The sequence below is a fragment of the Zeus faber genome (assembly GCF_960531495.2).
Source record: "Zeus faber genome assembly, chromosome: 10".
Lineage (NCBI taxonomy): Eukaryota > Metazoa > Chordata > Actinopteri > Zeiformes > Zeidae > Zeus > Zeus faber.
In genome coordinates this window covers 29,048,888-29,066,151 of record NC_137199.1, presented here as the reverse complement: position 1 = coordinate 29,066,151, position 17,264 = coordinate 29,048,888, and the positions used below count along the sequence as shown (strand labels likewise).

General features: G+C 47.3%; 1 protein-coding gene across 3 annotated transcripts in view; it reads left to right on the top strand.

The window, feature by feature from the left end:
- The window catches only part of macrod1 (mono-ADP ribosylhydrolase 1), a 107,509-nt gene that overhangs the window by 53,638 nt on the left and 36,607 nt on the right, over window positions 1-17,264 (top strand). For all 3 annotated transcript variants that reach the window (XM_080007947.1, XM_080007949.1, XM_080007948.1), the window contains exon 4: window positions 15,454-15,483. In XM_080007947.1, coding sequence (XP_079864073.1) covers window positions 15,454-15,483 — 30 coding nt within the window. The remainder of the gene's footprint in view (window positions 1-15,453; window positions 15,484-17,264) is intronic.

Sequence of the window (17,264 nt, the reverse complement as noted above, 5' to 3'; positions counted from 1 at the left end):
AAACTATAAATAGGAAGCATCTCCACTTGGAAAAAAATTAAATCTGTCAGAGAAAACTGTTTTTCTAAAATGCGAGGGGAAAAATAAAATGGGGGACTTTTGGCTCAAGTCAACACGTCTGTAATGGAGTGAAGAAAAAAACGGCGCACGGGAAAAATAAACACAAGCGGGCGATGAAGAAAGTGTCTCACCTCGGAGCTCTACTTAGATGTCATTAAAGCTCGGAGGCTACAGAAGACTCCTGACTCATCTGGGCGGGTTGTGGTCTGGAATAAATGTGGCCGAGACACAAGGTCGCCGTGACGGCTTCACCTTGGCAGACTTTAACTGACTTCACTCCGCAAGACGAGACGCAGGCCAGCCCGGGTGCTCCCCAGCGTGGCGGCAGCGGGGGCCCCAGGCGCCGCCAAGAGATTTCAGAAAGTTGCGGAAAAGACAAAAAAAGGGAAAGGTGTGAGGGTTAGAAGGCGTCGGGGGCCATCACAACGTGTTTGTCTTTCTTTCTTTTTTTTTTTTTTTTTTTTTTACAAAAGAGGGCGTGAATTATTGAGATCTATTTCATTATATCTTGTTGCAAGTGCAGCGCCACGCCGCATCTATATATTATCTGACCGCACCAGTTGTGAACTCCATTTTGTGCGCAGAATTATTTTTTTTTACAAGCCTTTTTACTATATTCAAAGTTATTTACATAACAATTGTATTTACACTTTCCAGGGAAAGCTTTGGTTGCCGCACCATTTTTGTTGCACAGCCAGTCAGTATTCTCTCAAGATAATTTGATTCCTTGAGCCTTTTCAAGTTGTTTATAACTTGTTTTAGAACAAACGCTCGAAAAAAAACAGGAGATTTGCAATATGTGCCTTTTAAGATGTTCTCTCGAGGCTTAAACTAGCCTTGCAAATCCTGACTATTTTGGGAGTGGGGGCGGGGAGGGGGGGTGATTATGTTTTGGAATAAATGAATATAATCTCCTCATATATTTAGTGAGTAGAAAATGGTTAATTACTTGTTTTTTAAGCCTTACTTCATAAATCAAGGTCGCCACCATTTTTCCGGAGGCCTCCGTGGCCTGTTCGGAGATCTGTGGAGGGGAGGAATGTGTCGGCTGTGAAATGACATCATCGTCATCATCATCATCATCATCTTCATCACCGTCATCCTGAACCCGGTCCTCTGGCTCCCCCCACTCTGACCCGCATTCAGGCCACTCTGACGCTCCCCCGAAAAACCACCGTCACATCAGTCATGTCGAACACAAAATGCTGTGATAAAATCCTTATATAATGCTATTGTGCGCACACATGATGATGATGATGATGATGACGACGACGCGGCTTGCGTGTCACAATTCCTTCTAAATTCCTGAAAGCTTCCCTTGTGTGAGGCATCTTTCTAATGTCCGCACCCAACATTCAAGGTGCTGCGTTTTGTTTGAGAATTTGGTTCTTGTGTCTTTCTGGGACAATCTCAGCCGGAACATTTTAATTGTGTAAAAAGCTGGAGGATCCATTTTGAAAGGTTGTCTGACTGTGTGCGTCTGTTGCTTTTGTGATTCTCGGCTCATACGCGGCTGTTCTTTGTTTTCACAAACACGGAGCGTGTTGGAGACGGAGGCGGGGGTCACTGTGCTATTTTTTCGTGTGTGTGTGTGTGTGTGTGTGTGTGTGTGTGTGTGTGTGTGTGTGGGGTGGATCCATAGCACTATATAAAACATTGTTGGTATAAAGGAACCCGATTTTCTTTCCTTTCCTTGATCTCTTCCTCCCCTGTTTGTGTATTATCTTTTTTTTTTTTTTTTTTGCCAGCCTCTCGGAGGGAGGAGAGGAGGCTGCTGCTTGAATTTGCCCTGTGGAGTCGGCCCCAGAGGAATGGAATAGTCTCCTCTTTACATATTTGACTATTTCAATGCCATTTCTTTTTTGTTTTCCCTGCCTCACGCAGGTATTGAACACCCTCGACAGGGAAAAGACTTTGCAGTGATTGCATCTGTGCAACGCATGGGCAAAGCAAATCTACCAACAACAGGAACATTTTAACATTAAAATGTTTAAGTAATAATGAACATTTTATGAACTTATTACTTTTAATTACCTGCACGTCACTATTATGAGTGGAAGGCATAAAAGAAATACAGCTATGCCCAGTTTCTGCCGGCACATTAAACCAGAGAAATTTGATCACAAAGAACTTAATTTTCCTGTTGATGCATAAGTGGAAATAGCAAACTCATTCAAACTCAATCTGAATTCAGTGTTCCTGAATGAGGTTCGTGTTGTGCTGGAATTGACACCACCATTGTGTTTCGTTTTGGGGATAAAAGCATTCTGGGTAGCGTGGCGGTCTGACAGCGTCGAGAGATCTCTCGGTTATGAAATCACTATTTAATGGGCACGTTGGAGTCTTTTTGTTCCACACTCTGGCTGTAGAAGGCAGAGATAATTATTCTAATGCTGTCAGGTTGGTGCAGACAGACGAGTCCTACTATTTAAACCGAATAACGAGAAGTTCACAGACGAGATGAACCCGTTCCTATTACAGAGGCGATTGTTTTTTAAAACACCGAAGCTGTCTGAAAGGCACGCGGAGAAGCGCCCATATTCAGTTTAACCATTGCACTCTGTGCGCGGGGTCTTTTCCTCTCCCCATTTTCTCCCATGATATATGCCACGGCCATGAAAATGACAACCCCCTTCCCCGGGGATCGATAAAGCACAATCCAATCCAGTCCAGGCCGATCCATCTAAACAATGCGCGCTGCAGGATGGGCCGACGCCGACCACTTATCTACCTGGCCTGAGGCAGGGATTTCTTTTTCTTTTTTTACCAAGGCGGCCATAAATATGACGTATAAACAGCCGGCATAGCAACCATCACTTTGTCAGCATTCAGGATTAGCTATTGATTTTGATCAGCAGCAATTCCACTTTTGAATGTTTTTCCTAATTATAAAAATGGAATTGATAGTTGAAGTCGTGAGGCATGTAATGTAAGTTTTCTGTCGCGCGAAGCGGTCAGTTACATATTGTAAAAAAAGTAAAAAAATAAAACTCGCTTTTGCTAAGTTTCTCTTACTTCTAAAATGAATGAAAATGTATTAACATTTTAAGACCTGTTAAAAATAGCAATTTCCACATGATTTATAAAAGACATAAAAATCCTAATATTCTTCGATTTATAGAGATGAGCTTTTTCCCTGCAGGTACAATTGTGTTACTCACATTTTATACAAAATGTCGTGTAGAAATAAAGATTCTGGCTTAAAGATTGAATTTCAATTTAACGTTGCTGATTAATCATGATAATACTGAGTCTCATGAGTCTCAGCTTAGCAGATAAAACAGGGATGGATGAATCAAGTCTTTCATATCTTCGTCTCAGTCCTTCCAACTCCGGCGTCGGGGACTTGACCTGAGGACTACATCTCTACACTCACGGGCCAGCCTTCCAAACAGCCACCAGAGACAAAAATAGCCCAATTCTGTTGTTTGAAAGTGGGGGGCAGATTTAACTTGTGTCCCCGGTGGGGATGCTTGGCAGTGGGCCAATCCATTACACAGAGGTGTGTGTGTGTGTGTGTGTGTGTGTGTGTGTGTGTGTGTGTGTGTGTGTGTGTGTGTTATACACATTGTTGCTTATTGGGTGTGATGAGGTTTTCTATCAGTAAATGTCAGTTTCAGGGATTCAGCAAGGCCCCATTTTTCTCGCGTTGAGCAGGAGGTGTCAGAATGTCAACTGTGGATATCTTTTAATCCTGCTAGTGTAAACAGTTAGCAGTTGGTGTGCTGTCAAATGATTTAAATGCAACCCATCTCTTTCAATAAAAGAAAGCTGTTATCTGGTGCTTAGGTTGCTGCCATGTTATCCCTCGGCTGCCGGTATATACAATTTTAGCGTAAAGCATTAGGAATACTGTTCGATACTAATACCCCATACAGCCCAACATCAGTCCAATATTTCACCCTAATGCCAGCGAAGTGCAACTACACAAGCTTTTATCAAATTCAACAGTGAAGGAAGACAGGCCATTTGAGAGGATAAAGGAAGAGCAAAGTCATTTGGGAGAGAGGCGAACTGAGGCATCAGACAGCCTTTACTTTCTGTGTGATATATCAGGGAACACACACACACACACACACACACACACACACACACACACACACACACACACACACCTCCATCTGGAGGTCAGTCTTCAACACATGCACTAACATTGAACACATGCTGGGTAGACACGCCTGGCTGCTATAACACATCTCTAATAGCCCGCATCTAAACATAACACACGGCCGCTGAGTGTCTTGCGGGGTCCAGTTTGTGAGGTGTGTGTGTGTGTGTGTGTGTGTGTGTGTGTGTGTGCGTGTGCGTGTGTGTGCGTGCGAGTGCGTGTGTGTGCGTGTGCAGAGTGGAGAAGCTTTCATTATTCAAGGACAGCTCTGGGGGCAGTGGGCCTTGTTAGGGTGACTGACACCTGTAACACATGTCTGGGGGCAAGAACAGACGCTCGGACACTACAGTCACCCACGAGGACTTGGAGGCGGGGAGAGGTTCTCACTTTGCAGCCTTTTTGAAACGCTCCTTGACTGCCGCTTCTCCACCTTTTCATTCTTTCAGGGGGAATCCGGGGAGTGTGTTAACTGCCTATTGTGGCTTATTTTTCTCCTAACCACCTTGGGTTATTGTGTTTGAAATGGCGAGTTACATAACGAGTCTACCTCTCCCGCTGTCAGGCGGGTGAGTAAGAGGAGATCAAAGGCAAGTCGAGGGAGAGAGAGAGAGTGGCTTCTGCCTTCCCTTTTCTTCTCCTCTTTATTCCAGCCACATTCTGCCAATGTGCGCTTCCCTCTAACTCCATGACTTGCCCTCGATTCCTCCCCCACCCTCCCCCTCTCTATTTCCCTCTCCCTCTCTCGAGCACATTACACTTTAATCTCATGTTCCCCATCGTGCTCTATCTCTCCTCTCGCTCCCTCTTTGTCGCTCGGGCCCTTTGCCTCGCACCCTTGCTCTCTCCACTTGTTCTGTGCTCCCTCCATCCCTCTGTTCATCCATTTCTGTCTTTCTTCTTTAATCCTGTGTTCTGTACTGCTTTGGCCCCTGAGAAACTCATTCTAATCTGCCATCTCAATATGGCCCAGCATGCTCCCCACTGTAATCCTGTGTGTGCGTGAGTGAGTGTGTGAGTGTGTGTGTGTGTGTGTGTGTGTGTGCGCGTGTGTGTACGTGTCTGTGTGTGCGTGCATGCGTGCATTCACGCACTTGTTTACAAGCAGAGGGATGTTTAGGCGGTGGTTCAGCTGAAATAAAATGACTGTGATGATGTAATATTGTGTTTTCCGTGTTTGTATTCCAGATTGGTGTTGCACTGTACGGTGCATTGTTGAGGCCCCAGAGTGGGCACGTGTGTGTTTGTGTGTCTGTTCCTCTATTTATTTTTGTTGTATATAATATCCGTATATTACTCAGTAGACAAGCCGGGGTGACCGTGCACGCAGTGTCCTGTCCAAGCGGCATCCCCAATGGGGGAACGCTGTGACCCTCGTAATGACACACACACGCACACACTCAAGTGCACACGCAAATACCCAAAATACACAATATCCACACACAGAAGCCCACGCACAATTGCTCACATGGGGAAAATAAGAGGGAGATGAGAGAAACCATGCAAGTGGGAATTGAGTCTTTTTATGATGTATAATCTCTCACTTTAATCTCTCTGCCTGACACACTGTCATTCCCCCCCATCCATCCGCTGTTGAATCCTCTGGTTTTATACACGTTGCTGTGTGAAAAGATGTCCAGCGGGTAGCCTTGCTGCACATACAGTCTTCACAGAGACAGCAAACAGCCTTGTTTCCCACAAACAGCCGGCGCATAGGAGAGACACCTTAAACGCCACTGTCACAAACAACCACCCTGAGAATAAACGCCACGGACTCCGGTCAATTCGCCATTCAATCCGCATGTAAACCTGTGGTCGATGTTCCGAGGCGACCCAAGCTGAGATCAACAGTTTAGTCTTATACAAAAATTAATTGGAGTGTGTGTGTGTGTGTGTGTGTGTGTGTGTGTGTGTGTGTGTGTGTGTGTGTGTGTGTGTGTGTGTGTGTGTGCGTGCGTGCGTGCGTGCGTACGGTTCGTATCAAAGACCCAAACATACCCTACCTTCGTTGCCCCCCATTTTCTGCAGATTCTTTCTGCTCGCATCCCTCACGGCATCCTTGTCAAATCGCCCAATCTTTGCGGACGGGATAAGTCCCTCTAAACACACCGCACGGGGAGGGTTGGGAGGACGGTGCGTGTCTTCACCCCGAAGGCTATTTCATCTATTTCCATCCCGGCGTGTTCCTTCGTGCGACGTGTCAACGTGTGTTTAGTTAGGAAAAAAATGTGTGTGTGTGTGTGTGTGTGTGTGTGTGTCTGGTGTTTAAAAAAAAAAAAAAAAAAAAAACACTAACCTTTGCATTTAAAGTATTGCGTGCAGCTTCCTCCCCGACGTCTCTTTTTTTTTTTTTTTTTTTGTTATTCGCTCTTTTTATTTCTCTTCTTGATTCTTGGTTGTTTGGTTCTTTTTGCCTGTTGGTGCGTTTGCGTTTCTCCCACCCTCGCCTCCCGCTCCCCGTTCGGCGCGCCTCGCAGCCTACGCGGACGCCTAACTTCGCTCCAACTCCGCGCCGGAGCGGCTCGGCACGGTCGTTTTCCGCCGCTCTCCTACGCTCTCGTCTCGGGCGCGGAGCCGGAGCCGGAGCCGGGGCTGGAGGTGGAACTGGAACTGGAACTAATCTCCGCTTCCCTCCCACGCCGACGACGTCTCGGTCTCGGTGTTCGTATGAAGACGAGTGTGTCTTTTAGTGAAGGAAAAATAATAATAATACTAATACTAATACTAATACTAATACTACTACTACTACTACTACTAATAATAATAATAATAATAATAATAATGGAGGGTGACAGGTGTTGCCTCCTCGAGCCGCGCGCCGCACTGTGGCTAGCACGCTGTCCTCGCGACGCTGCTGCGCGCGGTCCTTCCTGTGCGCGCGGGGGGTGGGGTTGGGTGGGGGTGGTGGGGGGTGGGGGTGGTGGGGGGTGGGGTTGGGTGGGGTTGGGTGGGGGTGGTGGGGGGTGGTGGGGGGTGGGGTTGGGTGGGGGTGGTGGGGGGTGGGGTTGGGAGTCGGTGGTGATCTGCCGCCGGCTGCGGCGCGCGTCGCTCGGCGAGCTGCGGCCGAGCGACGCGGGCGGTTGAGCGTCGTCGAGACCGGAGCGCGACCGGGTCCGTTTTTTTTGGGGGGGGGGGGGGGGGGGGGGCAGCTCCTGTCGAACCGTGTCAATCATCCCGCGGCGGAGGAGGAAGGTCAGGTAAAAATGAAAAAAAAAAAAATAAAGTAGTAAATAAATACAAGTCTATCATATAGACTTGTATTTATTGTATTTATTTATTATGCCTCGGGTTCATGCGTCATGCAACTCAACGCACACAAAACGAGCGCGTTCTCCAAATAACCGAATCAATAAAATAATTGGCGTTCACATTTCACCGGCATTTTGTTCACTTTCTCCTGATGCTTAATACGTATTTTAAATATGACGTGTGTGTGTGTGTGTGTGTGTGTGTGTGTGTGTGTGCGCGTGCGCGCGCGCACAACGTCATACAAGTGCAGGCTCACAAGCTCGCTGTAAAATATGGGGGACCGTGCACAATTCCCCTGACAGGCCCCGAATTTGATTCCCTCTCCCCATCTGGAACTGTCGCTGTTGCGTAACATAAATACTGCGACTCAAACCCAGGTCAAGATTTGAATTTTTTGGATATAGGCCCTACCAAAGTTGGAACCAACACTTCTTTCTGAGAATTAAAAATAAAATAAACTCGACCTTCCTTTCTTACGATAGAAATGCTCAGAATTATTCCCGTGCAAAGGGAGCTCTTGTTTCCTTTCCGGCCGGTATCAAAACTTCTATTCTGTAGCTGCTTTTCCTGTTAATTAGCCGGTTAATGATTGATGTGATTACTAACCTCGTAGCTTGTATGCATTTTCCACATCACTGATGCAAAATGGATTTATTTCTGTTGTTTCTTAAATAATTTTAACATAATTTCTCGCTTCAATTAAAGAAAAAGGGAAAGCTACAGCATTTTTTTCTTTACATTTGAACACATTTGATTTTCTTTTGTTGCAAATTAATCTATTTTTTGGGGGGCTGTTCTTAGTGGGTGCCATGACAATTCTTTTTATTGATCGCAAACTTTGCTTTTAGTTTTTACTTTTCTTTTTTTTGGGGGGGGGGTCTGAACACAAAGTGTCTTGACTAACTGCTTGGACCACCATGAGAGGCAGGCGTAGCCCCCAAATCCTCATTTTAAATCTACAGCTGGAATGTTGTGTATTGTGTCTTGTGTGCGCCACAACTAATAACTAAAAAAACCCAGCAACAATACAAAGGTGTGAAGGTGTGAGAGGGAAAAAAAACAAAAAACTTAGACCAGTCTCACAAGTTTATTCTGCAGCATCAGCAGAGGACCACAGGAAAAAAAAAAAAAACCCTGCAAAACCCACGATATTTTGGTCTGAGTGGCTCTACTTTAAGATTTACTCCACCCACAACAAAACACAGCAGCTGCACATTGCTTTCCAACCCCTCTTTGAGTTGTGTCCAGCGGAGGGAAAGCAAGCCCAGTTCACTGGGTTAGGCTCTGCCTCTGCCTCTTCTTATCTACATCCTCCATTGCCGACACAACCGGTCCTAAATGTTACATTAGTTTCATTTCCAGATAAACAGTCATACCACAGAACCGGGCTAATCCTCCGGTTTGGTCTTTTGGAATCAGAAGAGCCGGGGGGGTATTTTAATGTTGTCCACGCAGGCCGCCTGTTGCAGTATGGGGAAAGAATGAAAATGTCCATCTTATACATTAGAAATGGAGCCAAAATCGACACAGTTTGTCTTTTAATAGCCCAGAAAAAGAGTAAAATGCAATTTTCTCTCACAGAGATGAATACGTCTTGATTGCAATACTGAGCCAAGTGGAATGGATCGTTTTTTGCGGTACTTCCACGCGGCATACATACGTACACACGGTATAGGTGCGCTTGTATCATGTGCTTTATAACATAGGGTGCCGCGACCTTGGATTGATTCCTCGGCTCATTTATATGCTCAACAAATTCTGTGCGGCCTCAATAGAGAAAGCAAATTGAAAAATGTGTTGTTCCAAAACGATGGAAAGGAAAAAACAAAAAAAACATGCAAATTGTCTTGGCTTGCTGAAGAGGACAGGCTAAATGGCGAGAAATTTAATGAGCGCAAGAGGCATTATGGTGCTTAACGAGTGACTGTAGGAGAGAGGGACGGCCAGAGATAGAGAGAGAGAGAGAGAGAGAGAGAGAGAGAGAGAGAGAGAGAGATAGAGAGCTGCACAAACAGGTTGCATGGGGGCCCGGGGAGTTGGGGGGAGAGGGAGAGGAGCAGACATAGAGAGCAAAATAAGATGGAGGGCCAGGCAGGAGAGAAGAAGAAGGGAGCGGAGTAAAAAAGACCTGTTTGCCGCCGAGCTCATTTTGAGGCCAGACCTGAGCGCAGCATGCGTGTCATTTCAATAATGTCGCCCTCATCGCCGTCATCATCATCATCATCATCATCATCATCATCACCACCACCATCATCACATCATCATTATGTCTGGCTTCCAGGTCCCCGCTGTATGCTGCCACGTGTGGAGGTCGCTCAGACCAGGCACGCTCACGCTCACGCTCACGCTCACGCTCATGCTCACGCTCACACATGCACCCGCACACAGGTGGTTACTCCCCTAGTGGTGGACTTAACAATGAACTGCAACACTCTCTCTCTCTCTCTCTCGCTCTCTTTCTCGCTCTCTTTCTCTCCCCATGCTCTTCTCCTCTGTTGGAGGAGTTTCCGGCGTTTCACTCTGCGTCCCATGCACAGATCCATCCATCACTCCGTAATCCTGTCCACTCCACCCCTCACCCGCCCCCCTCACCCCATTTCTCCCCCCTTTTGTCTCGGTGTGATTACTCACCCTTGCAGGCGGAAGTACACTCCATCTTGTTGTTTTATGTTCCCCCAAAAATGTAGTCCTGCGTCTACCTTCTCCACCCTGAATGTGTCTGTCTCCCTTTTCACGCTGTCTCGCTCACTCGCTCCCTGTCAACCCTCCTTCTCCCTCGCCTCTTCCTCTGATCCCCCTCCCTCCCTCTGTCACTTTCTGGTTTACTCTCTCTCTCTCTCATCTCTCCCTCTCTCTCGCTCTCTCTCTCTCTTTTTCCCTCCCTCCCTCCCTCTCCCCCAATCCCCAAGCCTCTCATGCCCTCCTGATACCCTCTCCCTCTCTAACTATCTCTCTCTCTGCACTTTTTTTTTTCTCACTCTGCTTCCTGTCTTAAGTTCTTAAGTTTTATAACTTATCACCCCTCACACACACACACACACACAAACACACAGACCTACCCCTCCTGATAATTGCTCTATCTTGGCGGCAGATGCTAGTATGCTTTAGCTGTTTGGTATTAGCTATTCCAATTAGTGTATTATCAATAATAAGAAGAAGCTGTTAGCCTCTGTGTTTTGGTACCACGGGAGACAATGGATTGTGTGTTTTTGTGCAGCAACTGTTGCCCGTCCGCACAACGTCACGCTATCGCACTCGCAACACACTCGCAGCAAGGGCGGTTGCCCCCCGTACTCAGGCACGGACCCTCGGCTGGATAGGGAATACGCTGGGATGTACACAGATGGTGAAACACCTTCCCTTGGGTGTTTACGTGTCTCTCTCTGTGCTTCTCTACAGTATCTCTGCCTGCACTCTCTCTCTCTCTCTCTCTCTCTCTCTCTCTCTCTCGCGTTCTCTCTCTCTCTCTCGCTCTCTTTCTCTCTCTCTCTCGCTTTCTTTCTCTCCCTCCCTCCCTCTCTCCCCACTCTCTAATTAACTAGGTTTCAGTAACAAACCTTTGGGCTTTGGAGTTGCCATGGTTACACTCACACCCAGTCTTGCCCGCCTGCATTTGTATGTGTGTTTCTGCGTGAGGCGTGTGTTTGCGTATGCATATGCCCGTGCACCGGAGCCCTCCCTTCCAACCCGAGTGTGCACATCTGAGAGTGTTTGGCCCCCGCGCAGGATATTGGTTGTGTGCCCTCGCGTCCATGTGCAGATGCCGTGTGCGTGTCTGCGTGTGAATGGATGTCGGCGTGTGTGATGGGGCGTGCATGCGGGCGTTCGGCTTTCGCTTTGTTCCTTTTGTCTCTGTGGGACTTGCAGGCGGGGTCCGTCTCAAGCACCGAGGATAGCGACATTACACGGTGGATGAATAATATATCATATGCCCATATTATATAAGGACAATCTTAATGATTATATAATCCCATGAATAAAGATTCCTGGGAAAATAAATTAGAGATAGGAAGAAGAAATTTGTTCTCAACTCTGAGATGGGAGGGTTAAAGTGAACATTAGATTGAACACTCACATGCCGGTAAATGGGAAATGGAATTAGTACTGGTGAGGATGGGCTTTTATTGAATAGCTATAGGATATTTTGGATATCATGCCCGAAGAGAAACTCCTCCGCGAGTAGCAAGAGGGAGCTTACAGGTGAGGATTTTGATCTGTGTTTTTTCTGCAGTGGCCATTCCGCACGGTGTTGACGATTGGAAACCTTCACAGAAACTTTGTCGAAGGACGTTGGCGTTCCGACAGGATATTTTAGCTTGTCTTCCCACCGGCCTTGGGAAAGGTTTAATTTATCAGCGCTGGCCGAGTTTGTGTTCGCTATTATCTATTAGGATACAGAAGCTGGGATGTTCTTTGGTAGCAATTACGGAAGAACAAGTACAATTCCTCAACGGTGAGGGCTAGGACTGCTGGGATCTTGGGTTTGGTAGTTTCCAGTAGGGACTCCTTCCATGTAACGCCTGCTTACACCTCCCGGCCCCCAGCCATAGGTAGAAACATTAAGGGTATATTTTCCGTCTGATTTGTGAGACTGCGCCGCAGGTAACTGTACTGTTCTTTTTTCCTTCTTCTTCAAGAGGAGGACGAGCAGTCAGTCGACACACTTGTTTGTTATAGCAGATCGTGAAATGGATGGTGTCACAGTGGGTCACGGTGGCGTCCTGCAGAGGAAAAAAACATTCTCTATCTTATTTAGCCCTTGTCCGCATTATTATTTACTTCGATTAATAGACTGAATAAAATATTGACTAATAACACCACTCTCATCCCAAGGATGATGGCATCCCTAAATGAGATTGTCTCTACTGGGTGTAAGTGTTTCCAGACATTACAACAAGTGGTGGATGCCATCCACCCACTTCTGGTGAATAGATAAATAAGAAAGATATTCAAGGGATTCCCTTGAATTCACTTTTTTTCTGGCTGGAAATAAATACTTGAATTGGGTTGCTGAAAAATGTATTAGGGTCCACCCACCTCTCAAATCCCAATTTAACCCCTGATTACCAGTGTTGTCCGACACACACATAAAGAAAACCTTAAACCAAGTGTGTGTGTGTGTGTGTGTGTGTGTGTGTGGGGGGGGGGGGGTAATTCAATTGGGGTTTTTTTTTTCTACTTCCTAAATACAGTAATTGACTCTCAGATAGGTGAAATTCTGATGGAAAATGCAGTGATGGGTAGGAAACTGAGCAATCCCAAAAGGGGGGATAGCTTTCCCAGACATAACCGGCTCTCGAGGTGACTACGTCGCTGCCGCACCATGTCAAATCCAGCTTTGGCTCACTGGTCTTTCTCCAGAAGAAGAGTGTATGAGAGAGGGGATGAGCATAAGCTCTACTCCAATGTGTCTGTGGCAAACCATTCATAATTGAGGAACTACCAACTTCTTTCTGTGGCCTAGGGCAAAATCAATCTGTGTTAGTTAACATGGATGAGTATTACAGTAACTTAAGTGAGAAAGAGTACACCTTTAATACAGCGTTGTGCCTCAGTGATGTATGGCCTGCAGCCTGTCGACACTAAACGTGAACAAAATACTTTTGCAGAGATGGATCTTTTCTGCACTTTTGCTTCTGACCTTTCTGCTTTCGCCAATAACTATATTCTGGAAATTGGAATACTATTTTCTGCGTTCTATTATTCCCCCTCTTCCAACCCGGCCAAAAACCCGCTCACATCGGACATTTATCATTAGTGGGAAAGGTCACACCCGGGTTTCAGTCGCGGTACAAATGACTGCAATAGTCACGGGTATTTATCGGCTCGAGCTCCGATCAGCTCTGATGGAAAAAATTTTGGCCCCATGAGCGGCGCGATGCGACACGCGTTGGAAGTTCCGGACGTTGGCGCGTAATCAGAAGTTATTGACTTTTTTTCCCGCATGCTGGACCATGACATGTTTTGAGTGTGGGGAGAACCCCACGCTCCCCGCCAGGCTCCGAGGGACTCCAGCACCGCCACCAAGCCGGTCTCCGAACAAGAGGAGCGCCCCCCAAGGACTGGCATCGGGCGCTGCCCATGCGCGGGTGCAGGCATTCATACTCCATGATGCTTATGCTGTTTTTTTCCCCCCAATCACACTGGGACCATGACACGCCCCTTTTCCGGCGTGTTCGCGACGTCGAATGTGACACACCAGAAATAAAAGAAAGGATTTTTAGCAGGTTCACCCGCGTTTAAAAAAAAAAGGAAAAAACCCAGGTGTAGCCGCTAAGTTCGGTGTAAAAACGGTGTTATTAACCTTTTCCTCGCCAATCACTATGGAACTCTGCATGATCACCAGGATCACCAGAAAGGAAGTGGGTCGAATTCACACGCCAGAGAATGGTTAGTCAGCCAGTGGTCCTCTAACGCATGGTGACAGTAACCGGGAAGAAAGGAAACAGGAATTATCCCCCACCCCTCTCTCTCCCCCTCCATTTCCCTGTGTGTTGCTCGCTCTCTTGTGGGCTGGATTAGCAGAAGAACTGCATCATAAATGCCTGATTCACTATTGGAGTAGGTGCCTCGTGGCACAATGCCCTCTGGGCAAGTCTCAAACGTCCACTGAATTTTTTTTTAATCTTAACTTTATAACTGTCTTGTGTAGAGAGATGACATGCTTTTGCTAACGTGATCACGGCAACACTAATCTGATCCTTGAGCCAAGAAACAATTTGGTGAAACAAGATTTTTATGGTTAGGCTCAAATTTGCTGAGACCATTGCCGATATCTGCAGGCTCGTGCTGCTGACTCCACATATGTTTATGGTTATGAGTCAGACACGGGGCTAACCCATATGTCAGGAACAACAACACATGGCCAGACTACCCTGCCACACACTTTGCACACTTTAAACTCACGCGTTAACGAGATTCAAGGGTTTGACATTGATTTTCTACTACAGCAGCATGGGCGGTAAATGTTGTAAGCTTATAGCTGCACCAGGTGAGTATAGCCCAGTGTACCTTTTTTTCTAATCTGTTATCGAGTCCTCTGTTTGTGATGGAGATGCACAGAGTGTGAGTATTGAAATTAGGGGTGGACGGTATACCCGGTATAGAGGGCACACCGGTGCGAATGTGCACCGGGGCAGGGATTTTGACTACACGGTGCTGAGCGGCAGAGCCCTCACAGATGTAAAGTATTGTTGGCGTTAATATCGATTTTTCTATACAGTTCTGCGTACTCTAAACGGTTTTTCCATGCTCATGCTTTCCGCACTGTGGAGATACCGGAAGCAGCCGCGTCCTCGCTCTCCCTTCTCTCCCACAGCGAGTGGAACGGGACGCGCTGTGTCGGCGTCGCCGTGTCGGGGGGGCTGCGTGCGGGGCCTTCATCACAAAGTGCTGGTTTCTAGCCGTCCAGCGCATAGGGAACAGTAGGAAACCCATGCCAAAGCTAGCCCCCTGGTTTAACTGAAACACTCGGGTGGATTTTCTTTTTGTTATTATTGAAATATTTATTTTATGGCGGAGGACGGCAAAAAGGTTAAAAGCATTCGTATTGAAGTTTTAAGGAAAACAACGAAAGAAAACAAACTAACTGGGAGGACATTTCAACTTCCCAAGGTGTCGCCTCAGATGTGTGGATGTTTTTATTCACTTGCGTGCTGGTGTTTCCGAGAGGCGTTGTGCAGCGCTCGCAGGAGAGGAAATGTGTGTTTGGAAGAAAACCGAATCTAGTGGCCATGAGAAAGAAACGTTCTATCTATCACGGGGGGGGGGTCAAGATCGTCCATCCTCAACACGGGGCCCACCCCCGTTCCTGCTGTCCAAGTCCTACTTCCTGTCCCCGCCGGAAAAGAATGGAATGTATTGCTCCAGAATGGCAGGGTCGGGAATGGTATATTTCCCCTGAAAAGAGGTGAATGGACCTCGCGACCTTGAATTGAGCGGATGTCTTTCTCACATTATCATTTTGGCTGCGGCGCCTTGAAGGGACTCCATTCTCATTTTCTATCTCTGTGTCACTCTGCTTTTTTTTTTTTTTTCAGCCAACAAGACTTTGCTGGGGGGTGGCGGAGGTGAGTCTCATCCTGTCTTCCACCTTCTCTGTTCCTCAGTGTGTGTATGTGTGTGTGTGTGTGTGTGTGTGTGTGTGTGTGTGTGTGTGTCAAGATAGAGCTTGTTATCAGTTGTCATTGCTAGGTCATTGACTGTTCCAATCCTGTTTTCCACAGTACATTGTGCTGCTGTAACGGTGGGTGTGTGTGTGTGTGTGTGTGTGTGTGTGTGTGTCTGTCTGTCTGTCTGTCTGTCTGTCTGTCTATTCAGTCTGTACCAGGGGCAGCTGTGCAGGGTGAAAGGCATGCGTCTTCTGTGTACGGATGAGTGTATATGTCTGTATTTCCCTTTGCGTTCGGCAGCAGGCATGTCTTTGTCGTGGCAGGTGTTCAAGGTGTGTTGTGCGTGTTGTGCAGCGTGTCTACGTGCGGGTGCAGGGGTGTGCGTGCAGGTGCAAAGCAGATAGTTGATAAATTATGGGCTTATGGTGTTGTGGAAATAAACAATAAACTGCGTATTGTCGACTCAATGATTTACTTTATGTCCGTGTGGGTTTCTCCGTCTGTGTGCAAATCTGTGTGCGCGCGCTGTGTCGGTCCCCAGTTAATCGATACCTGTAATAAATCTGTGCGTCGAATGCCCCCTTACACCACCACGCCCACTCCACCTGTGCTTGTGCACGTCAGCGCCTGTGTTCACCTCGGTGCCCGTACTGATTGTCCCTTTGCCTGTATTCTGTTGTTGCATCTTTTGGAACAGCATTCGTGCTCACACCGACATGTCAAACCTTATTTTCTCGCAGCGTCTCTATGCATATTTTTGTGTGCGTGTGCATCCCTGTGCAGACTCCCGTGCGGGTGCCTGCGTGAATGGCTGCGTGCTTCTCCAGCACAACCTTCTGCTTGGTGCATGTCCAAGAGTGAGGTCTGAGAAGAGTGAGGTCTGAGAAGAGTGAGGTCTGAGAAGAGTGAGGTCTGAGAAGAGTGAGGTCTGAGAAGAGTGAGGTCTGAGAAGAGTGAGGTCTGAGAAGAGTGAGGTCTGAGAAGAGTGAGGTCTGAGAAGAGTGAGGTCTGAGAAGAGCTCGCTGCCGAAATGTTCCATTGAGGAGGGGCGGCAAACAAAGTGCAACAAAGACACACACACACACACACACACACACACACACACTTACCAGCCAGGCCAGCTGATCCCCTCCCGCCCCTCTTGAAGGCAATGCAAAATTCAATGTGCTTTGGCTTTGAAAACGCACGAATGCACACACACACACACACACACACCCACACTCAGATTCAAACACCTTGAGCAGCACTCTTGATGTTGCCTTGGCTACTTACATGGTTCTACATGAACAGATGGTTTCTAAGCAGGCTGTGTGTATATGGGAGTGTACATCAACGCGCGCGTAACATATTGTGGGCGGTGGTGGGGGGCGGGGGGTGTCAACCATTTCATATACTGTACCTTTCTTGTCATCAACCTCAACTTAGTGGTGAATAGGGAGCACTTAAGCAAGGCCATTGAAACGACATCAACATTGCCAAACGTATACTTCTCCTCCACCCTCCGTAGCCCTCGCGGCGGAGCGCTCTTGCAGCGCAGGTCATTTGGAAGCTGAATGCTCACCCATGCTTGGACACACTCAAATGAAACCAGTTTGGGTGTATAAGCAGCGCAGCTCAGCTCAGCTCAGCTCAGCTCAGTTCAGTTCAGTTCAGGGGGAATGGAGCGGAGATTGACAGGTCGGGGGGGGGGGGGCGGGGCATTTCCTCCCAAACAGAGAGTGCACACTGCCTGTTTTGTT